Source organism: Lissotriton helveticus, chromosome 1_1 (genome assembly GCF_964261635.1).
Source record: "Lissotriton helveticus chromosome 1_1, aLisHel1.1, whole genome shotgun sequence".
Taxonomy (NCBI): Eukaryota; Metazoa; Chordata; class Amphibia; order Caudata; family Salamandridae; genus Lissotriton; species Lissotriton helveticus.
In genome coordinates, this window is record NC_136057.1 from 1,150,838,366 (window position 1) to 1,150,863,163 (window position 24,798).

At 46.5% G+C, this 24,798-nt stretch overlaps 1 protein-coding gene across 2 annotated transcripts in view; it reads left to right on the forward strand.

Annotated features, from left to right (window-relative positions):
* MOV10L1 (Mov10 like RNA helicase 1) overlaps window positions 1–24,798 on the forward strand; it is a 1,293,514-nt gene that overhangs the window by 539,487 nt on the left and 729,229 nt on the right. For both annotated transcript variants that reach the window (XM_078678939.1, XM_078678944.1), the window contains one exon: window positions 20,394–20,499. In XM_078678939.1, the coding sequence (XP_078535065.1) occupies window positions 20,394–20,499 (106 nt within the window). The remainder of the gene's footprint in view (window positions 1–20,393; window positions 20,500–24,798) is intronic.

Below are 24,798 nucleotides of genomic sequence, written 5' to 3' on the forward strand. Positions count from 1 at the left end.
CCTAATAGAGTTATAGCCTAAGTGACTCCTTTATCAAAATGACCATGGCATTGTTCTCCAATCCGACAGCTATACATATGATCAACTGTGCGCTGTCGAACCCTTTGCCCTTAAACAGGATACTCGCCAAGGTTGCTCTCTGTCCCCCTAACTATTTCTATCTCCCCCCTCCTGTTACGAATAAACAAACCCAGAGACATTTGGGTACATAATTCGGGTAAGTGTCCTACAAAGCAGCGGCATATGCCGATGACATATTAATCTTAACTGAATTCCCGACAAAGCATTTCCAGCGGTCCTAAACATTATTGACCAGGTCTCCCACTTCTCCAGATATGTGTTAAACAAAGAAAAAAACAGAAGTCTTGCCTTGAAATATTCATTGCAACCCTGCTTGCGTCTGTAACTCCAACTTCCAAAGCAAATCTAGATTCATTAAATATCTGGGAAATTGGTTTTGCAATGATCTTGCAGAATCAGTTGCTCATAACAAGTCAAATACGATCAAAAGAATTAGTGACTTACTGTCCACATGGACCCCATACATATTTTTTGTTGGGGCAGACTAGAAACTGACAAAATAATGGTATCCCCAATGATCAACTTCTTAATTAGCATGCTTCCTGTTTGACTGTCCCAGAACATCTTTTACATATTTGATAAACTAATCACTAAATTCCTTTGGAATAAGCACAATTCTAGAATAAGCTTAAAAAAATGACCATTGCCTCCAAAGAGGGTGGCTGTAACTTCCTGACCTGGGTACACTAACAAACAGCTTACATGGCTACGCAAAGGGGCATTGGTTCCTTGTATAATCCAACAAGAAACCAGCATGGCTCAATGTCGAACATTGCATCAGTCACCTTTTGCCTTTAGAAGTAACTTCAACTATGTCCCATTACCTCTATCCACACTCTAACAGGATCCTCAGAGATACACTCTCACCCCTTCAATTCAAATAATATTTATTTGGTTATGCTAAAACCATAAAAACACACTCAAACCATTTTAAAAAGTCATAAAAACAACAAACAAAACAGTTATAAAAACACATTTCAAGTTAAAAGCTTCGGCTAAACTCCAGTAGCAGACAACCCCAAATTACAAAGGTTAAATAAACGAGAGACAACAACATAGTTAATCAAGCATGGAATCCCATACTGTTATTACAGCCTTTAAAAAGTAGGACATTTTGAAAATAATGTGATTATCTGATAATAAATGGAGAAATACCAGGGACTGCTGGACTTGCCTAAAGTTTAGGTCCTTCAATAATGGAGTAATAAACTTTTTAATTTGACTAGTAAAAGGACTACAAAAAAATCATGAAATGAAGGTTGTCCCGTGATTACTGTCCCAGTGATAGGGGCCCAGTGAACCAGCAGGCCTCAATCCCCGCTGGGAAGGCAGGAGATGATGTATCATATTAAATCTCAGTCTGGTCAAGAGAAGTCTGTCCCTTTCACTGTTCACATTAGACCAGTACAGTTTCATGGTCCAAACTGATTTTTGCATCATATGCACCCTTATTGTAGGTTTCAACAGTTCTATCTGTTCTCCCTGTAGAGACTTATGTTCTAGGAATTTGTTCCTTACTATTTTACCTCTGCGGTGCGCAAGGATTGAGGCTATGGAATAGATCCTCCCTGCCCAGGCTACTAAAAGCACCCTTAATGTGAGCAATCTATGGAATCTTGGTGGCATGATCCATGAATAAAAAAATCCTTGAAAATCCGTCTGTTCTGCTCTGCTTGGATTTCTCTGTTGTCCACACCTCGACCCAACAAGTCAATTCCTAAGGGCAACCATATCACCTATTAACTGGACACCTAATTTGGCAAGCACAGATAGTGATGGTGTGCAATGGAGAACGTGCAACACCTGCCTTAAAAATGAGTATTCTGCAGACTGAATGCTGTCAATTCTTGTGTACCCCCACATCTCATCACTTCTATCTGTAGATAAGTTATTTCATCTCCTATACACAAATACACTCCCTTGTCACTTAGGAACAGTAAGAAGCTGGAGATTGCTACCTCACCAGCCATTGGTCCAAAATGTACTACCATGGGTATCTCTCGGTAGCAGATCTGTATATCGGCTCCAAACCCTTATCCTTTGCAACCTTATAAAAGAAACATGGTCTTTCTAAGATGGACTTCTATGACTTCCTGCAAATTGAAGCGAAAATCTCCAAGTTTGGCCCACTCGATATATCACATTTTCTTCCCACTGTCCAGCTCCTTCAGGCAGGTGGCCATGTTACATCAAAGAATGAAATGCTTGGCAGAACCTCAACCCAACGAAATCCTGATCAAATGTTCGTCTTACCTCTTCTCTAAGAGCACACCACACTGTACTGCGGAAACCTGGTCGAAATTTGACCTTGACTGCTTCAAAACAAGCTAATCCCCTCACTGACACAGACTAGGTTCTTTGAATCCCACTTCCTCTATTAGACCCCTGCCAAACCTTTTAGATGAATCGTCAACAGGTGATAATAAACATATGTTATTCTCATGCCCATGCCTCTCTTCTTTCTGGGCAAACATCGCTTCCTGATTTAACAAAATCTCCAGAACGTCCATCTTGTTGAATTTCCTAATGATAGTGCTTGGTCTGCCCTCCGCTGTGCCACCTATCAAACTCCCTGACACAGACCGTGCTCTTCTAGATCAGCTACTTACCATCACCCTGAAAGTCATACTGATTCACTGGAAATTCTTCAACAATATCTCCTACCACACATGGTGGGCATGGCTTACTTACTTCAGAAGTACGCATATATATATTCTATATATATCCCAATCATATTACAAAAGTAACCCAGATACTTCACAAAGCATATGGGAAACACTTGACATATTCTTGCAGACCTTTAACACTTGCAGGGCCCTCTTCTACACGGCCATAAGATTTTTACTTTACCTCAAGTTGGACATACCACCAACAGCTCACACGGTTCCCTCCTCTCACCACTCTACCTGCCTACCTACTTTCTTCCTTTAGCGATATTATTGTGTTTTTCTGTGTCAGTCATGCCCTTGGTTAAAGAGCACACCAATGGTTATATTGTTTACTTTTGAAATAATGTCAAGTTCATTAGTTATTCACAGGATTCTTCTTGTACCAAAACTTTATCTCAACTTCCTTACACAACATTTCCAGTAAGTGACACCTTGACGTCACCTCCATACTTTTTTTCTGTGTTTATATGGATGTGTGCCGTGAGACTCCCACACCTCCATGTATTGAATATTTGTGTTATGATTTTGTAATTTACGAAAATGACGATAAAATAGTCAGGACAAAAAAAAGAATTTAGTGAATGAAACAATGTACATGAACATGTTAGCCCAGCACACTCAATATACAAATGTCACAAAGTATACAATCAGTAATACAGTAATTGTTCCGAAGGCGAGTCGATGTTGGATTTCAGTTCATACTTTATTTTTCATTCTTTAACAAACTTTTGAAACTGCCAACGCGTTTGGTCCCATCCAGGGACTTCTTCAGGGCTCGCAATGTAAAGTGCAAGTATTCTAATTGTTAATTCCTCATTGGGTCAGGACGGGAGATTTTTCAGATTTAATGCGCTTCCTGAATAGTTCGTTTCCATGTAGTTTTGGCAGGTAATTTTTCTTGTTTTGATCAGCACAAAGTCCCGGGTAGAGTTATCCTGGTCCAGCAAGGGTCCTCGGCAAAGTCCGTCGTACCACAAATCCAGATGGCGCCAAGAATACTTGCACTTTATATTGCGAGCCCTGAAGAAGTCCCTGGATGGGACGAAACCCGTTGGCGGTTTCAAAAGTTTTTTAAAGAATGAAAAATAAAGAATGAACTGAAATCCAACATCGACTCGCCTTCTGAACAATTTCTGTATTACTGATTGTATACCTTGTGACATTTGTATATTGAGTGTGCTGGGCTAACATGTTCATGTATATCTGAGGAATGCTAGGTTCTTTGAATCAGCTTCTGAATTTAGGAGGTATAGGGAATTGTGCCTCCAGCCCGTGTTTTGCACCTCTGTGCCTCTTTAATACTGATAAGGGATTTTTTTGAACTTGTGCAGGCATCTATGCTTTGAGTCCCAGCTTTGTATATTTTGAATGAAACAATATAGCCCATTGTTTCTCTGTGAAAGCAGCCAGTCTTGCTATAGTGAAAATAGCTTTTGGGGATATTGTACTGTAAGGACATATTCAACATTAATTTGTACATGTCCTACTTTTAAATATCATGCACCCTCCCTTCATGGCAATAAGGCCTACTTAGGTTTGACTTAATAGTATTTAAAAAGAAGGTGCTGGTCTGTCAAAAGTGTGCAGATGTGTCCGTGTGTAATCAGCCCAGTGCCCCTTATGGTAGCAGTGCTCTTATCTTTAGAGACGGAGATTGGCGTTAAACATGCGTAGTCCAATTACCATGAAATTGCCATAAGCTAGACTCAACTGGTGAAACTCACTACGGTAAAGGTAAAAAAAACTGTGATCAAAAGCAAAATATCTTGGCAGAGTAGACGGCAGAACCCATTTTCAACAATTAGTATCTTCAAAATGGATCAGTCTGTGTTCAGACCTGTCCTTTATAATACCCTTCATATTTATTAGCTCAATATGATGGTGTAGGATCAGACCAGAGTGTTGCTTTTTTAAGTGTTCACATGAAGCCAATCTGGAATACTCACATTTCTTGGAGAGGTTGCCATATCATTGTAATTGTGAGAAATGGTCAATGATAAATGAGGACCAGGAGCATTGAACATCCAGTGGTCATGATTAGGGCGAGGCTTTACTTGGTTGCAGGTTCTCGTAATTCACAATCATGTGATTGTAGTAATCTCATGTTAATCAGTGTGCATTTTGTGGTGCCTCTCCCATTACTTTCCAAGGTTAATTGTTCAATCAAAATGAGTTCTTGACTGAAAATTTGCCTTTCTCACTTACGTTAAACTCCTACCCCTAAAAGTATTGGAAATTATTTGCAAAGGTTCTGGAATTAAAAACCCACCCCATCATTGGAGGCCAGGAACCAAAGAACACAACGAAAGTGTCATCTTTCCTCAGAGAGGCCGGATAATAAATGAACTGTCTAAGACCCCACAGGCCTTCTTTATTCATGGAAGTGGTTACACAGACTACTGTGACAATCATGATTATGAGCACAAAAAGGCTGCCTTAATGAAATAGTAATAATGAAGCACATGAATGCAGCAATGTGATTTGTTAATTCATTTTGATCTCTAAGTTTAGAAGCCTTACCGTTCCCTACTGCTGTTAGAACTGTGCTATAACTATCAGATAGGGACACTTACAAAATGGAGAAACTTGATTTGGCACTAGTGCACATTTAGCGCACCTGTAGTAGTAGTATTTTCTGTACCCTGGCTTGTAAGTGCACTCTATAGTTACCCATGACGAAGAGAACCTCAATGCCAAAGGCACGTTGCTTATCGCTTCCCATTGTAAAATTATTTTTTTTGCTCAAAATCGGTTTATTGATTTTACAGAACAAATTATGTGCCATTTCATAGAATAGGTAACATTATATAGTCTTCAGACCCATTGACATAACAGTGCATGCATACAGAATTGACCTGTCCACTGAAATGGTGGATCGAGGCGAGAGAAACTTAGGAGGGTCAAATCAGGGCCGTCAGATAGCTGTATCAGGGCTTGAGGGTCTCTCAGGCGCAGTCGACACCAAAGGGAAAATGAACAGGGAGATGGATAGGAAGTTGGGGGGAGGAGGAGGCGGGCAAAGGAGAAGAGTGAGGGAGAGGGAACCAGCGATCCCCATTGAGGTCTTCATGGGCTGAAATCGTGCCCAGTACCAGGGGGAGAGAATGCAGCTTGTGAGGCGAAGGATTGCTGAGGGTGCTCTGTCAGAGTCGTAAAGCAAGGAGAGAGCGCTTCACTTCTAGTTATCAAAAAGGTGGAGGGCTTGCAACCTGGAGGGCTGGAAGCAGGAGAACTCCAAGCGGGACAGATAGTGAAGAAAGGGGCGACCAAAGTCACTGAAATTCCTTGGCATTGTGTGCGAGCTTGTGCGTCATCTGCTCCAGTGCAGTGGTGTGCCACCGCTGTGTGAACCAGAATGCTGTGGGGGGTCAACTGGGAGCGCAAGGAACGTGCTATGAGCTGTTCAGCTGCGACCATCATATGCCGCGCTAGGTACCAGTCAGCATGAGTGATTGTGGTCAGTGATGCAGGGCAAACACCTATAATGATTGTGTGGTAGCCCTCTGGAATTGGATATCCCAGGGTGCCCTTGATGTGACTCAGGATCTCCTTCCAGAAGATCTTCAAGGTAGGGCATGCCCACCATATGTGGCGAAAGTCACCTCGCGGGGCCCTGCAATGCCAACAGGAGGCGGTAACCGATAGACGCATGGTATGGAGACAGGAGGCAGTGTAATACCAATGAAATATGACATTGCAGGCTGCCTCCTGCTGAAGAATTCTTCTGTGCATGCGCAGAATGTTGTGCCAGAGTTCCTCTCACTGTTTCTGAGTGATGTGGGGCGTGCCGTCCGAGGAGCACTTCCATTGGTAAGGGTGGCAGGGGAGGGTGCGTGACTGTTGCAAGACTGAATATGTTTTAGATACCCATCACGAGAGCCCGCGTAGTTTCAGACAGGTGGAAGTCCTGTTGGAATTGTTCAAAGGACTTAACAGTTAGGTCTTGAAAGAGGTCGAGTAGTATTCTACTTTCACCCAACACCCACTCCGGGAAGGCCTCCCGGGGGAGAAGTCGGGATTGGGTGCTATGGGAGTATGCTGCGATTGGAATGTGGTCTATCTGTGCCTTACAGCCAATTTCTCTCAAATCTCCAACATGGTGTGTGTCGGAGTGGCGGCGTAAGTGCTGTGTGGACAGGGGGATTTAGGCAACTAGGCGAGGACCCAAAGTGGTCGTCAGGCCACAGACCTGTCCATATGCATCCAATGTTTTTCACGTTCCCTCACCACCCATTCAGAAATGAAGCCCAGTAATAGTCTAAGAGGTTTGGGCGCTACCCCCCTTGGTTGCGAGGCAAAGTTAGGAGTGCTTCAGATATGCGAGGGTGTTTTCCCCTCCAGATGAAGAGGAGGTCTGCATGCAGTTTGGTGATGCCTTCAGCAGGGATGGATTTGGGGAGCGACTGGAATTAGTAGCGAAGTCTGGGGAAAATATTCATCTTCACCACATTGAGGTGGCCAGCCAGGATATATGGAGAGGTCTCCACCGCGGAGGTCTTCTCGAATCTCTTTCCGGAGGCGCGTCCAGGTCACACGCATCCAGGAGGAAAGGAAGTCTGTGATGGTGATGCCTAGATACTGTATGGAGTGTTGGGCCCATTGGAAGGGGGAAAACGCCTTAAGTTGCAAAAGAGGCTGTGGCAGGCGATGAAGGCTAAGCACCTGTGTATATGGAGACGCGTTCGTAGGATCCGTACGACTATCGGAAGGGAGGTGTCCAGCTCCGTGAGCGCCAGGAGGAGGTCGTCAGCATAGAGCAGGACCTTGCAATCCTGGCCAGCAAAAGGTATGCCCCTGATGTCAGCAGAGCATCGGAGTTGGATCGCCAGGGGCTCAACCACCAAGGCGAAGAGGAGAGGGGACATCAGGCAGCCCTGGCGGGTGCCGCTAAACAACAGGAAGGAGTTGGTGGTTATGCCTTTAACACGGATGGAGGAAGTGGGCTCAGTGTTGGAGGCCATGATCTTACTGATCATGTCTGGACTGAGCCCTGTTTTCAGCAGAATTGCCCTCAGGAAATAGGGATGGAATGGCGCTGTGCCTTTTTGACCAGGTGGGCCAAGTAGTGAAAGTTGTCAGGGACCTGTTGGTCATCTATAAACCCCACTTGATCTGGCTCTATTAGCCCAGGGAGAAGGTACTCCAGTCGGTTAGCCAGCATCTTGATGTAGAGCTTCACATCGGTATTTAGGAGGGCTATCAGGCGATAAGTGGAGCACAAGGTGGGGTCCTTGCCCGACTTTGTGATCTGGGTGATTTCAGAATTGGACATGGTAGGTGTAAGGCGAGTGGCGGAGCTAAGGGAGTTGATAAGCGTGAGCAGGGGGCCTTGAAGCTGCGGTAAGAAAGTCACGTAAAAAGACAGTGGGCAGCCGTCAGGACCGGGTATTTCCCTTAGGGAGCTTCTAGAGTACCCTGCAGAGTTCGGCGGCCGAGAAAAACTCCGCCAGGTCACGGGTGTAGGTAGGATTCAAAGAGGGCAAGGGACCGTTCTGGAGATAATTTTTTTTTTTTTTTTTTTTTTAAAAACCTTTATTTGAGCAAGCAGAAATGTACAAGGATGGGCCTACAACCACACGGGCCAGCCGCTAAAAAGGAGTAGACACATATCACATATGCCCGCAGAGGTAACCGTCAATCAACAATGCAATACTCCACATTATATACAGAACCAAAACAGGTTTTATATATATGAAAAAACAAACATACAAAAAGGCGAGAGTGTATCACTGAAGGTCAGCCCAAGGGACACAAGGGGGGGACAGCAGCGGAGGTGCAGTAGTAATATCCTAAGCACTAAGGAGTATGGAGTGGGGGGGGGGGGCAGAGATCAGGAAGAAGAAGGGGGGAAGAGCCGGAGACACCAGCTCAGTCCCTATATGAAGATTCCGGGAACGCCAGCCTAAGGAGATAGGGTAATCTCGATAGTGTCCACAAGGGGAGGAGTACAAATGTCGCCACGGTATTCGTTCCATTGACCCCACACCTTCACCCATGCCCTGGGTCTACCCCTGGCCACATAGACAGTTTTCTCACGGAACATGGACCAATCCATATTATCCTCCCATTGCGAGAGGGCAGGGGGCCTGGAGGCCCCCCAGAGTTGCGCAATGTCTCGCTTCGCAATCATATAGCCCAGGGTGGCCCATCTAGTCTGTGCCACCGAATAGTCCGTGGGCTCCCAAACATTCAAAAGACAGCGACGAGGTTCCGGTCGCAAGGATATCCCTGTCACCACAGTCATCAGATCAAGCACGGCCACCCAATAAGCAGCCACCATCGGGCACTCCCAAAGAATATGCCGGAAAGTAGCACGCAAACCACATCCACGCTTACACAGCCCATCGGAGGAAAAGCCCATCACCATCAGTCGCGGTCCCGTCACGTACACCCGATGAAGGATCTTCAATTGGACCAGACGGAGTCGAGCCGGTATAGCCACCTCCTTCGGAGAGGAGAGGGCCGATTGCCAATCCTCATCATCAAGTACCAACCCATCTCCCATCCACTGTTCCCGAAGTCGGGCCAATAAGTCAGCCCGATTGTTAATCAACTTTTTATAGATCAGGGAGATAGTGCTATCAGGAAGATGTTCGTCAAGGATACGGTCTTCAAGTGGGGAAGAGTCAGGCGGAATCTCACCAGGAGCAAACACCGAAACCAAAGCGTGCCTGATCTGTAAATAACGAAAGAATTCCCGACTACTCAGGCCATAGTCAGCCTGGAGGGCCTGAAACGGGCGCACAGAACCCTTAGAATATACATCCCCCACTTTAGAGATCCCAATCAAGTCCCAACGGTCAAAACCCTTGGAAGACCAAAGACCGCCCAGACGTTCCGAAGCATAAAGCGGCGTCGCCAACGTCAAGCGATCCTCCCAGCCCAGGCTCACATTCGCAGCACGCCACACTGTCAAAGCAGTCAAAGTAGGTCCCACAAGATGGCGCCCAGCGGAGCGAGAATAGAGCACTCTATTAAAGTCACCTCCCGGAAGCTGAAGTTTATCCATCTCAAACGCCGGATTACGACCCGGAGAGAACATAGCGTGATTAATGGCGGACAGATGGGAAGCCCAGTAGTACCTCTTAATATCGGGGAGCGCCATGCCCCCATCGTACCACGGGATGGAAAGTTTCGCGAGAGCAATGCGCGGTCGCCCATCCCAAATAAGTTGCCTCTGAAGGCTCTCAATCTCCCGAAAATAGGTCTTGGGGATAGGATCATAATAATTCTGGAGAGCGTAGAGAAACCGCGGTAGTGACATCATCTTAAACAGGGCCGCCCGACCCAGTGGAGACAGGGGAAGCTTGCGCCAGCGGGCAACGTCCAAACGGAGCCTAAGCAACGGGGGAAGGAGATTACGATCAAAACGAAGGGACGGATCCAAGGTAACGAAGACCCCCAAGTATTTGAAACCATCCCGGACCACCTGAAGAGCGTTCTGGAGATAATTATCAATCTCTGCTGTATCTTCTCCCTCAGAGGCATAGAGAGTTTGGTAATAGTCCTGGAATGCTTCCCGTTTGTCCACTTATTGGAACGCCCAGTGTTAAGTACGAAAAACTCTGGGATGGCGTCCTGCAACGCAGGCCTGTTGATGGGGTCCCGCAGGAGTTGGGGGACGCCAGTGCTGGGTCGCAAAGTGTCGGGCCGTGCGGGGAGTCCATGTGGGCATGGTCCAAAATGGAGATGTCCGCTATGTGTGCAGAGGTGAGAGCAGGCAGTAGGGAGAAGGAAACAAATAGGTGGTCGATGCAGGAGTAGGATAAGTGAACATGCGAGTAGAAGGAAAAGTCTTTAGAGTCCGAGTGAAGGTAGCGCCAGGTATCTACTAGGAGGTGCGTTTCTTGCAGGAAGGTGAAGTCTTGATCGTGCTGTAGTAGGTATCACCACACCTTACGCCACTTGCTGGGGGAGTTAAGCCCGCGTACATTGATAGAGAGGAGCAAAAGATCAGTATGTGGGTCATAAGTTGGGATCGAGAGACAGGAGGCCTGTCGGAGTACGAGAGGTGGCAGAGTCTGAAGGGCCTGCTTTTTGTGCCCGAATGAGGATGTGAGCAGGAATGTGGGAGAGAGACCTCGAGGGGACTGAAGAGGCAAGTGGGAGGCAAGTCCCAACAGGGCCCAACCTGGTGATCCACTCCATTAGCAGCCAGGGAAACGGTGCCGGCCCCGGTAGAGGGGTAGGCCTCAGTGGAGGAGAACTCAATGAGGTTGGGGGGTGGCCCAGCAAAGATCAGGTGAGCAGTGCGATCAAGTAGTCAAACCTGTAGAGGAGAAAGTATTCAATGAGGAAAACAAGAAAATAGATAACAGTGGAACAGGCTCCATGCCCTGGGAGCTGCTGTAAAAGCTGCTGTCCGTGGAGTCATGAAACTGGCCGGGCGGCTGTGATGGTGGAGGGAGTATGGCCCAGATGCCTGAGTCACTGCCCCTTCGCCGAAGGCTGTGCCCCCTCCGATTTCATCTTCTGGAGATGTGCGATGATGTCTGCTTTGGCCGTTTCCGCTGTCTGAGGCGCCCCAGCGCGGAGAGAGCCACTTGGATTGGCAGGGTTGCGCGTGTGTTGAAGAGGAGGAGCGGGAATCCCCATCCTTGGGGTCCCCCGTGAGATCCAGGAGGGACGTGGCCTCAGCAAGGGAGCGGACTAGGCGTTATTTGCCATTCCAGGTGAAGCGCAGACCGAAGGGATGGGCCCATTTTTATTTGGTGTTGTGAGATCGTAAGTGTTCTGTGATGGGCTTGAAGTCCCTCCTCTTCTTCAGGGTTGGGGGGAGATCTTGGAAGATTTGGATGGGGTGGCCCTGAAAGACCCGGTCCGCCTTGGTCCTTGCTACCCGAAGCAACACCTCCTTGTCCTGAAAGTAGTGGACCCTGGTGAGAATTTACAGGGGCCACTATGGATGGCTATCAAGAGGTGTCTTGTGAAGGACATGATGTCTTTGCCCTCTGCCCCACGAGGGATGCCCCTGATGCGGAGGTTGTTGTGTCGCCCACAATACTCCATGTCCTCCTGCTTGGCCTGGAGCTCGATATGCTGCTTCTCCAGAGCGTTCACTCTGCACTATAGGGCTACCCGATCCTCCACCCAGGAACCAACAGTGTGCTCGATGTCATCCACCGTGTCTCCCATGACCTTGATGTCCCTGCGCAGTTCGGCAAGACTGCTATTGACATCTGTCTTCAAGGAGCCTATTTCTTGACGAATATCTGCAAAGAATTTCTCCATGTAGTCCTGTGTAATGGAGACGGTAGGAGACGTCTCAGGGGGACGCGGGGAGGGGTCTGCCTTGGCGCTTATGTCAGTTGTGGTCGCTTAAGCCCAGAAGCGGGGTTACTGAGCCATTCTGGGCCGTCTTGCCCCTTGGAATGGCCGGCAAGGCAGCGGGCCGGTATCCGCTGCCGGGCACAGGAGACCACACTACCGCTAACCACGCCCCTGGAGCCGTGGCGAAGCTCAAGGGCCGGGTGCCGCACTGGGGAGGTTCCAGAGGTGAGAAAGTGGCAGGCTCCAGAGGCAGTGGCAGTCAGGGGCGTGGAAGCATGGAAATAGGGTGAAACTGAAGCATGGTGCAGTGCCGGGGACCACCCCCGTCCAGGAGGCCCCCAGTCTATTCGAGGAGGGAAGCGGGAACCCTGCCGGCAGGAGCCCCAGGCAGAGCCATAAGGCTAACGGGGGCGCCACAGGTGAGGCTCCGGCGAGAGCATTGATTAGGCCAGCCACCAAATACACGCCTCAGGCCAACCAGGGAGGAGGACAGACACAGCAAGGCTGACCCAGGGCCGGGAGGAGTGTGAGGGGGGCCGTTGGCCCAACAGCCATCAAAAATGGAAAGAGAGCAGCCCAGCAGGAGGGTGGATGTGCCCATTCACTGCCCCTGCCAGAACAAGCCTGAAGGGCGGGTGCTTCTGTGTTGCGGAGGGACCAATAAGCAGAACAGCCCAGTGTCCGTCGGGCCGATGCTGTGCTGAGCTAAGCGGGTGATGGCCGGGAGAAGGCGCAGGCAGCGTGACGGGCCGAGGCCTCGAGGCAGAAGGAGTGTCTGGGGTCCAGGGGAACCGCAGGAATGTCCCTGTAGAGTCACCGTCGGCGTGGCAGGAGCCCCAGAGCGCCCACAACCCAGGCGAAACACTCACAGGATCGGGGCGGGCTACCCTGCAGGTCGGGACCTCCTTGATGGTGCTGTACTGGAGGGGGCCACCACAGCAATTCCCCAATGGCCCCCAAGATTGTCTGGGGCCCGTGGCGTACCCCGCTGGTGGCGCAGTCCAGGGCCCTCTCCCGGAAGTTGGCCACGACGGAGACCACAGCCGCGTGGAGCACAACAAGCCAGCAGACCCAGGAGAGGAAGAAGACTCTGGATCACAGCTGCCGGGTCCGCTCCGGTAAGTGGGGACTCCAGCACCTCCGCGGGCCAAAGAGTAGTGTGGCCCAGTGGCGACAGGAGCTCCGGGATCTGGGATTACGCTTCTACCGCCATGTTAGGTTAGGGCACAACCCTGTAAAATTATTTTTAACTCCACATATACTGTCCTTTCTAAATATGAAACTGTGGTGTGGAGCTTCACTATCCCTTCTTCTCTCATTTGTCTTTGAATTTGTCTGTGCCTGTTTCCTCTCTCTTTGATCCCCAAACATAAGCAAAAGAGCCCCTGCCCTAAAAAATTTAACGTTCAAACAATGCTATAGAATATCTTAACAATGTTCAAACATTTGACATTAATCTGTTATTGTTTGGTATTGACAGTTAAATGTTAGATTATCAGGCCAGCACAAATCACAATCTTTTCAGTCAGTCGATAACTTTATTTCGGTCACAACGGACCATAAAAGTACAAGATAAAATACAAAGCAGTAAAATAGTTAAATAGCACGAAACAATACAAAGACAATCACAATCATATATATACACATTATTCAGAAGTTTAAAACTATGGCTTTATTCATCCCAACATAAAACCGAATTAAACATTACAAAGGTTATTGACAGAGTTCATTTTGTGCAAATATTCCAACTGTCCAATTAAATCATTGAAAAACTTCTACGTTTGTGCCACATCCCGTTTAAAAAACGCGGAACGGCAAAAACCATAGGGGAATGGGTGTCATACTTCAGGACTCTAAAAGCTTGAGCACAATATCTAAAACCTAGGTTTCTGCAAATAGGTATCACCCAACCTTTCCGTGCGACCTGATAAGCAGGGCAGAACAAGAAGACATGAATTTCATTTTCAAGGTTGTGTTTACATGCTGGACATTAAGTATTTTTCTTACTGTCCCATTTGCTAGTAAACCACATAAACGGAAGACAACCCATCCTGAATTGCATGTATAATTTCCTCGCCAGTGAAGGATAGATCAAGTCTAGGAAGTCTTCCTTTTTGTAAGCTTCTTTTACTTGAAAAAACTCGGTTGTCAGTCTTCCGACTGTAGAACTCACATGAAGAGACGATAGATTATAGTGCCTGAAGTGGCAAACCAAATCAGCCCTGGGTATTGCTGGGCAAGCTACATCTGGAGTTTCCCAGAGCTCGGCTAGACCAATCCTACTGCTAATTACCTTAATGTGTGTTAGCCACTGAGTTTTCTTGGTTCTCAATGCGGCCCAAACCTCCCTAAATTCGTTTTTATAGGAAGCTAGTTCGGGGACTGTCCATAATCTTCTCCAGTACGTGAGTGGCCGTAATGCCACTTCCTCCTCAATAGGGAGTAACCCTAGGTCCAAACGGAGGGGTACTAGCGGAGTGCTAGCGGAGTACTCACTGGTAGGCCCAACATGTTTCTCATAAATGTGTGCTCTGCCTTCACGAGGTTAGTAGGCCTTTGGTGTCCCCAGAGTTCCGCCTCGTACATAGAGGCCGCTCTGGCCTGTAGTTTATAGATTTCAATAACAGGGGCAGCTGGCTTAAACTCAGACACTATTCATTTTCTGAATCCCCCCACCACTTGGGTTAACTTCAGAGCAGCCTTTGCTAACGGGGTATCCCATTCCAGATGTTCTGCAAGGATGATACCCAAATATTCAAAAGTCTTCACTCTCTCCAGGGGAGTGCCATCTAGAAGTGGGTTTGGGCGGGTCTGCCTAGGAGGGTTGAAAATCATAAATTTAATTTTAGTTAAATTTATCTCCAGGCCTCTCGATGCGCAGAAATTGGCGAAGCCGTCAAGGGTACGTTGGGTACCCGTTGATGTCTTAGACAACAACAAAGTGTTGTCTGCGAACATCAACGCAAGCACCCGACCTGAGACTAACCTCGGGGCATCGGTGTCCTTGACTCCAAGTAGGTGGTCTATAAGCCCATTAATGTACAGACAGAATAAGGTGGGGGCACCAGGAAGCGAGCTGACCGTTCTCCGTGCTTCCCGCACCTAACTTGTGCATAGGTTTTAGAAGGAAGCCTCATTAGCACATCCAGAAGATATGGAGGTATACCAAGATCGAGTAATACACTCCACAGTTTTTCCCTAGGGACCAGATCAAACGCAGACCTCAGGTCAACGAAGATGAGGTAGAGGCTGCCACCCTCCACACTCACCGTTTTCCAATACAAGACCTGAAGTCTGAATATCTGGTCAATAGTCGATGTACTCATCCTAAAGCCAGCCTGAAAAGGGCTCAAAATCTCATTTTCCTCAATCCAGCCCTGAGCTCTATCTAAAATAATCCGTCCCATCAATTTTTGAGTAATATCTATCAGGCTGATAGGCCTGTAATTGGACGGTAAAAGAGGACAGCCTTTTTTGTAAATTGGAACTACCTCTGCACCACTCCAGGTGTCCGGCGGGTCCATGCGCTTTAAAATAGTAATAAAAAGAACACAAGTATGGCGCCCATATTTTCGCTTCGGACCGGAATAAGTCCCCTGGGAGCTTGTCTAAGCGGGGAGCCTTATTGGGTAATAGTTTGGCGATGGCGGATTCAACCTCGCGGGGAGTAATCTCCCAAACCCCCTCCAATCGATGCTCATGGAGGAGGCTTGTGATTGGGGTTGAACAACCGTCATCACCCGAGTATGCATACAGAGCTCCAAAATGGGCTTCCCAGACTGCTGGAGCTATATTGGGTTCAATCGCTAATCTACCCTCCCTCCCCCCAGAGCAAATTATTGCCCAGAAAGATTTCAAATCCTTGCACTAAGGTGCAATTCTGGGATCATCCCATTTATCGGCTTCCCAATCTTTCTTTTCCTTTTGGGTAACCCGTTTGTACTTAAGCCGACATTGCTTAATCCTTGGCTTGTCCTTAGCTTTTACAGCAATTAGCCAATCTTTTTTTAGCTCTCCGGCAGTTGGCATTGAACCAGGGATTGACTGAGACAAGTTTTGCCTTTTTTCTTCCTTCCGGGTAGGACACATCAACCAGTTTGGAGGTCAACTGTTTGTGTATTTCCAGAGGCCTACCATCCAACCCTGATAGCGTGCCCATTTCCCCAGCCTCACCCATTTCTTTTAGGTAAGGCACAGCCTGCCCGTATATATATATATATGCTCATTTATTTGGGGAACCTTGTAGGTGGGGCCATTTAACTCTTCACCTGTTATTTAGCGAAAGAGGATATTGTATTGAGTTGGGCTCTGGAGCGGGGTTTGACAGGCCCAAACTCCCTGGTTTAACTGTCAAAACCAGGGCATTGTGGTCACTGTCTTTCCTCAGGTGGATCTGGAAGTCCAGAACCATATCCCATGTTCTGGATTCAACCAAAATATAATCTATAGTTGAGTTTTGCCCTGCTCTATTGAAGGTAGGTAGGCCAGGTCTGTCCTATTTTGTCCACCCATTACATGCCCTCAGAGAAGATGAAAGGGTAAGCAAGTTAATTTGGATAACCAACGGCGTCCATGCTCTAACTGGTGGAATCTGGGGTTCTGGAATATGCCAGTACTGGTCCTCGTCATCTAAGCCATCTAAACTTGCATTGGTAAGGGGCTCAAACTGACAGTTAAAATCGCCCCCTACTATTAGGATAACTGCTGGGTCAAGAGTTGAAATAAACTGCCTCAGTTGATCAATTACTCCAGACTCTTGCCCACTCTGCTTTGGCCTTGAATAGATGTTAAGTAGGGCAATTTGTGTGTTATATGAAAGCGTTAAGAAGACACATTGTACGTCCAGAGAATTAGTTGGTATCTGCTCTGCTATAGCACCCAGATGCGTACCCACCCAGATGCTTAGTCCCCCCGATGGTCTACCCCTGCCCTTCATAGTGGCCAGTATATTAAAAGTGGCAAACCCTCTCCTCTGGTTGTCTTCCTGAGTCCACGTCTCCTGCATTAGGCAAACATCACACTTCTCTACAAACGGACCCCAGTCTGGGCATGATAGTTTATTTTTGATCCCAGCCACATTCCAGGAGAGAATTTTGATGTTGCCGTTAGCCTCCCCAACATGGGTTTTCTTTTGTACCATAGTGCAGCAATCGTCCCCATCAAGTAGACCATCAATATGCATCCCCACTCTACTAGGGTTTAGACCCTTCTCGCTCAGGTCTCTGTCATAGGCCCTTCCCACTACCGAGGGAGCTACAGCACTACTTGCCCCCTCCTGTGTTGCTGGAGACGAAGCACCAAGCAGTACACCAACGTACTTACTCCTGCTACCCCCCCTATCATTTCCCCTATTAGCCTCCAGGGCGATCTTGCTCCCCTGGGAGCAAGGTAGGGCGATAGAACATTCATTTGCCTCAGAATCTTCCCTACCTACTGGTGGGCCTTGTTCAATGACGTAAGGGAATAGGGAAAGACTACTTCTCGGTCGTCAATCTACTTGCTCCAGAACGCTGAATCTGTTGTTTTGGGGACACATAGCCAATACAGGGGTGTGATTATTGTCTCCCTTTCAATTTGCTTGCCCATCCTGGACACTAGGACCCAGACTGTCCCAGTCCCCCCAGGTCTGCCCTCTTCTATTAAAATTAAAATTAGTAGGAGTAGCAGGGTAGAAGTAGGTTAGTGGGAGGGATTGAATTTGCGTTCTAGAAAGAGCTAGGTCCCAGTTACAGACATGTTCAACAGCCCATCTATTCCTAAAGTTAATTACAACACAATCACCCTTAGTATTTTTTTCCGAGGCCCCACCCAGTCCACTCGTCGAGCAATAAGAATTTCGCTAGACACCTGAGTGGGAAGTGGCCTGTTATAATTCAGCCAATGGATGCATTTGTTTTTAAGCTCACTGTAGGCCTCCCTTTTTTCTTCACACAGAGCTGGAACCCCTACAAGCACCACAACATACGGTATGGACTCAGGAGGGAGATCTATACATGGTAGCACTTGCTTTGATACATCACAGGTCGTAGTGCTGTTTGCTGGAGGTTGTTGATTCTCAGCCCCTCTACCCCCCCTACTCTCCACACTTTTACTCAATACTCAATCGTTAATCACGGCATTGTCGCTAGGTTGGAGTAGGAGATCATTAGACGGTACAATGGGGGGGGGGCTGGTTCAGCTACATTAATCGTGGCAGGCGGGACAGAAAGGTTGCAAGCTACATTAATTGGCCTGGGCAGCCTCTCTGGGTTTCCAGTATCCCCTTTATCCCGTATACCATCCTCAGCCTGGGCGGGAACAAACAATAGTTCAAGGTGCGAAAGTCTATCTTCTATGGAATTGAGTCTATCATAGAGAGGAAGACATGTCTTAGTAAATATAATTTCCATTTTGGACCAAAAGTCTGCTTCAATGTCAGCAGGAAACACATCACCCGTGCTAAATGTAGCCGTAGTCACTTGTACAGTAGGCAGGCATAAATCGGGACTGGTTGGGATTATTATCTTTGGACTGTTCCCCACATTGCTACATTTCTGGATTTTCGCTTTTCTGTTTTTCAGTGGTGCTCCTCCGCGCTTCCTTTTGGAAATTGGGTATAGTGCAGAATTTTTAGCCCCCACTTTAGAACTAAATGCAGAACGAGTTTGCAGTTTCGGGATTGGTGTTCCAAGATGCTCGTGGTTTTGCGGAGAAACACATAAAGCAGCTGGGGCGAAATCTGTGCTAGCAAAAGAACTAGGCAGACTTCCAACAACTTGTAGTAACTGACTACCCTCGCCAGTATTGGCCGGAGAAGCAATATCTGTAGTTAATTGTTGTTTTGGCGACGGCGCCTGGGCCAGCCTGCCCATGGACGACTGTTTGTCAAAAACGGGATCCAGGGATTACTGCCTTTCGGTCATTTCTATTTTGCGTGCCAAATACGGAAGAAGCCCTAGTAAGAAATTGGTCCAGAGTACCCACAATCGACCCGCTAGTTATGAACTTCCTGCCCTTCCCCACCTTAGAGGTAGTCATTGCTACGGGGGGGTTGTAAAACAGCTACTCCACTGTTCAATTGCGGCAGTTATTCAACAAGAGCCAAAGGTAACAATGCAGTCTATTAATCCAGCATGCGGGTTCCGCGAGCCACTAAGTAGTGTAACAAGGATGCACAGGTGAGGGCGGTTGAAGGGCTCCTGGGCGTTGTAGTCCGATTCCCTGCACCACAAAATGCCCCAACGAAAGTCTGCGGCTTCGAGCGGCACCCTCTTTTCAATAACAAAGCCCTGGGGCAATATTCACAGAGGTATTGTCGTCCGTAAACGTGTTAATCTCCTACAAGTGTAGACAGATATGCAGTGGTAAATTTCCTGCAAGAGGTAGAAAGTGGCAATTAATAGTTGTAAGTTTGTGAGTGCCTACAATTTGCAGGCATTCCAAAACTCAGATCTAATTCTTCACACCATTGAAATGGTTGCAGGGGCCTAGGGGTGGGTGGAGTGTGTAATTGTGTTACGCAAATCTCCGCAAAACGGTAAAAAATCTCTGCGAACACACGGAATCGCTTGTTCGCGATACTTTTTTCCTGTTCGCAATTGCTGTTTGCATGCTCGGTGGGAAATTTCTCGTGAACACGCATTCTGAGTACGCGAACAAGCAAAAGATTTCGTGAAGTCGCGGAATGTAGAATTTTCGGCAATTTCGCGTTCTCCGTGGAGCGCGAAATTACCCAAATTCCGCGAGCGGAACGGAATTTACCGCCCAGGCATACAGAGGGCCCTGCCTCAAACCACAGGCTAGAGTATCTCCACTTCTTGTTGGGAAGGGAAATTTTCAGCTCCATACATTTGGTAGGGGTGCAGGCAAAGGGTTTTCTCCATGGGGAAGTGCATTTGCACAGCAGGTCCTGTTCTCCCAGTGCGGAAATCTGTGCTATGTAGACCTTTTGCTATGGGGTTAGGAACTTGCTGAGAGAGTTCACATGAAATCTGCAATTGGGGAACGAGGAAATGTCTGAATTAAAGTGTAAACAATAAAAGTATGTTTAGGTAGAAACGTATATCTCGGCTTGTACTTTTTTGGGGGGGTGAATCTGGCCCTGGATATTTTAAGTGTCTGTTGTAAGGTTTGTCTTCATTTTAACTTATGTATCTCAGTACAGGAAAAGTACTTCCCTTTCACTATCTCGCCTTGGTACCATGAGTTCCTAAACCAGGTGTTCCGAGTGGTAATAGAGCTTAAGAGAAAACATTTTTTTCATAGCAACGGGAGCAGTCCTATTCTCTCTAGATGTTGCAAGTAAACCCTGCCATTTGACGCTTTGTACTTGATGAAAGAGAAAAGGAGGTAAAATATGTTATTGCAATACAATATTTGTGCTTGACTCCCCAGGTTATTGAAGTTCAAAATGAAAATAATAAATGCACAGGGGCACTCGAGAAAACGGCACAGGGTTTGCATGATCACATGGAAGTAGTTGCAGAAAGGAATAATAATGGTATGTTTTATAACCATGTATTTTGGGGTTCACTGTAAATCTTTGAGGTTCGATCAGTAATATTGCTTAGTTGATAACATTTTTAAAGATTCTGAAATAATAATGTTTGTATTTAAATTGACTATTTGCTTTCAGTGCTGTTTTAAATACCGGTTATCGCAGTTGGCTTTTTCAGTCTGTAGTGATTGTGGTGTTTATTCTGACACATTAGTCATCTAAATATTGATAATCATGGCTCTCATTTACTTTTTTATCGCCACTATGTCAGCACCCCGAGAAAATAGCCAACTGCACTATGGAGTGCCAAAATGCAATACATGGTGGTTCATTTGGATAACCTTAAGGTGGGGTTCCATTCCTTTCCTAGTGCTTAATTGCCAATAAGGTGCATACTTATCATTGTGGTCAGAAGATCCACAGAGTTCCTTGAAATAATGTTTGCCATTGTTCAAGAATATGTGCAGTGGTTCACAGATGAAGCAGCATAGTGAATGGTGCAGGACCAACAATGTTTTTTTAGGGATATTTTGAACTGTGGATTCCTCACCCTTTGAATTACCACAGGCACCAGACTGGATCGCTTTTTTTCTTGCAATGGCTCTCACTCGCTTACAGGTGGCTCTCCCATACTAGGCAGCTGCATTTCCAGCCTCTGGAAATGAGGACTCAGAGCCATATTTAGCTTCTACCTGCACACTGATGTCTGTTCCTTTTTTCTGTGCACTGACCCTAATCTGGAGCTCCACTCCTGACCTTTTCATTTATGTTCAGACTTCCAAAAATCTTCTATCAACAACTTGCTAGTGAAATTGTCCCTTCTAAAGCCCAGATGATTTAAACTGTGCCATGCCTGCAGGAAATATATGTTGGCCATGGATCCGTACAACTTTTGCCTTTGGTGCTTAGGGTCTAAGCATGGATCAGTCCTGCAACAAGTGCCCCTGAGGCACCTAAAGGCTGTCAGCAAGAGTGAAGAAATGGTCATTTCAAAGTTCCAGGCCTGGGTCATGTACCTGACCTCCTTGTCTAAGTCAGTTGAATTGCAAGCACAAAAAGATAAGAGGGAATCCACCCAGCACCACTGCTCCTGCTCTAGAGAGAGGTTGTGCAGTTGGTGTTCCAAGGACCTCACACCACTGCTGACTCATTCTATTCCACAGTTAGGGCCAAAGTGTTTTGGATTCCACTGAGCAGTGTTGATTCTGAACCACTTTGAGGCCTTCAAGGACGCTAGGCTGCAGTTTTAAAAAAAAACTATTCCAGGTCCCCAGATCACCCTCTGTGCCCTATGGATCATATTGGGACTCCACTCTGATTTACACCCGGGACCCTTCTAGTGCTGAGTGACCTTGCTTTGGCCCTTGCCTTGCCAGCTCAACGCTGTGCCTCCTTCCACACCTTAGCCTGAGGCCATGTGGTTGCAGCCTGTCAGTTTTACCTGCGGTACTGGAAATTCCTAGGCTTCTCTTGGAGCCTTTGCTGTGGCCCTTAGCAAGGGCAGCAATTTTCATCTTCGTTGCCTACTGCAACCACCACAAAGCTGCACTGCTGTCCCCTTACGGTGGTCTTCTGCAGCCAGTAATGGGCATGGTTCATTTTTGCCTGGCACATACCTCAGACCAGTGGGTCTTGGAAGTTAATCAAAAAAGGTTATTCTCTCCCATTTCTAGTTTGACCCTTTCATGCTCCTCCTGTTTTTGTTCAGAATGCAGCTGCCACTCTCCTTCCTCTCCATGGAAATGCAAACTCTGCTTGTTACAGGGACAATAAAGAAAGTACCCGAAGTGTAGAAGGACAAGGAATGGAGCTCACAGTACTTCCTGGTGCTCAGAAAAGATATAGGTCTGAAACCGGTCCTAGATCTTTGGTTTCTAAACACCTGTCTTTGGAAAGACAAATTAATAATGCTGACCCTGTCCTCTCTGCTTTAAACACAGTGGGTTGGATGATGTCCTTGAACGTGTCTGATACATATTTACACATACTCGTACTGCAGTCCCACAGGCTCTTTCATCCTCTTCGTGGTGAGGTTTGAGAATTTTCATTTCATTTACCTAGACTGGTTGTTGCAGAAAGGCTGACCACAATCTGTAGCAGACAACAGTCTTATTGTTGTTCTGCCTGGGATTCTTCGTCAACAAGCCAAAATCCCATCTTTAGCCAGCACAGGACAACAGGTAAATGCTAAGAGGGGTGTGATTGGGTACGTGCCTTGGGTGGATCTTTTGGCCTCAGCCGAATGATCACTCTTGCACCGTTGGCATCTTGGAATTCCTGCCTGGGGTTCTTTGGGAGACATGTTCCACCTTCTAATGGACACTGGTTACCTTTCTGAGGGATACTTTACATTTTTTTCTTTAATCATTTTTTAATTCATGCAAACCATAAAAATAACAGCCCATGTTGTTGGTAAAGGAGTATATTTTGCATTAAATAACAAAAAATGTAAGGAAGGACCAACCAGAGATAAAATATATGGTACACGTACCACATCATCATACATAGCAAAGATGTTGACAAAAATGGCAATAGGTAATTAAGTTTTAGTCATTGTAAAAGATACTGTATACCTAGCAATCAAAGTAAAGAACAGGGCGGGACATGGTGGACCGTCCTGAACATTACAACTTAAACTGAATCTTTGTGTTCATGCTGCAACAATAGTCCCAAAATGGTTGCCAGATGTCTTTAGGCCTGGCTGTGGGAGGTAACATTGTTGCACCAGAATAGTCCCTACCGTTGAGGAGAGTTAGCAAAAGACAGTGCACCAGAAGCTACCCACGTGAGTACAAGTCCATGTCCAAGTCCATGTAATGTGTGCGAAATCTTCCCCCTAGGTCTGACACTAGGGACAATGCAAGGATCTGGTTGGGTCAGTTTTAGCTAAAGCACTAAGCGTAATGTATGCAACTGCTTTTAGACAATCAGTCAAAGGTGCAGCCAGAGAATCAAGAGTGGCTGAAAAATATGCCACAGGACGGCGTGCTGTTCCATGCATTTGCGCTAGAACAGAAAGTGCACAACCATCACGTCGCTGCAAAATCCGATATTTGCCATGCGGGTACTCAACACAATGACTCGCAGTTCAGCAAATGCTTTCATGCATTCCTCATCAAGATGTATAGGATCTGACACGTCTTTGTGTGTCAGTCTTTGTAATGGCTTGGCTATCAGCTAAAAGCTATTGAGCCACTGCCTGCAGTAGCCAACCATTCCCAGGAACATTCAAACTTCTTTTTGTGTTCTCTGTGGATTCATTTGCAAAATAGCATTGATCCAATCTTTACACTTTCCTGATTCCTTTCTCAATATTGTGACCCAAGTAAAGAACTCCCTTTTGACAGAATTATAATTTTACTGGTGACGCTTTATGCCCACCTACTGCCAAATGGTTCAGTAGAGCAATTGTATCTGTCACACAAGCCTCTTTTGTTTTTGTTGCAACCAACAAATCATCAATATTTTGCTCCAGGACTAAGACTGTAGGCATTACTAGTGATTCCAAACACTTCTTCAATATCTGATTGAAGATTCAGGGGCTCTTTCTCTCCTCTACATTACACACAGAACGGTTCTTGGGGACTGACCTTTTACCTAGATATGACAGCTACAACCCGAACGTGGGATTTTCCTTGGTAAAAGCCTCATATATTATGCAGGAGGATTCTTGGAAACTCAGCAGGATTACCATCTCCTGTATAATAACTATGTATAAAGTTAATTCCCAACAACATTCTAGTCTAAGTCCGACAAGTGGCACAGCAAGGTTGAACCCCCGGGGACACCTTAGGTATATAAACATCACATCTTGCTGAGACCGAGAGACGAGATCAGGATTTCCCTGCTGACACAAGATGCTGAGGTTCCTGCATGCAGATACTCCAGCTCGCAGTGACCTAACATCACTTGCGGGGTGTTCAACTCGAGGCCAATACGGGGGTCCCACAGTCTCTCACTTCAGGTAATGGGGTTGACTTTATCCTTGAGGGATTCTTGACTTAACACCTACATACGTGCTAGGTGCATTTAGGTACATCTATTTAGGGTAGCATCATAGTAGTACACATTTTATTCTCATGTATTTTATATAGTTACCTGTATTTATGATTCTAGCAAAATGGTGGAAATCTACCATCCTTTTACTTTCCTAGTGCTTCTAATCATTTATATCTTTTACTGTCTAATTATTGTTTCAGCACACCTATTTTACACTAGAATAACAACTGTTTGATAAATACTTATTGAAAAATGTCCATACCGTTTATTCTGTGCATCTCCCTGAGACTAAGTGCGCAAAAG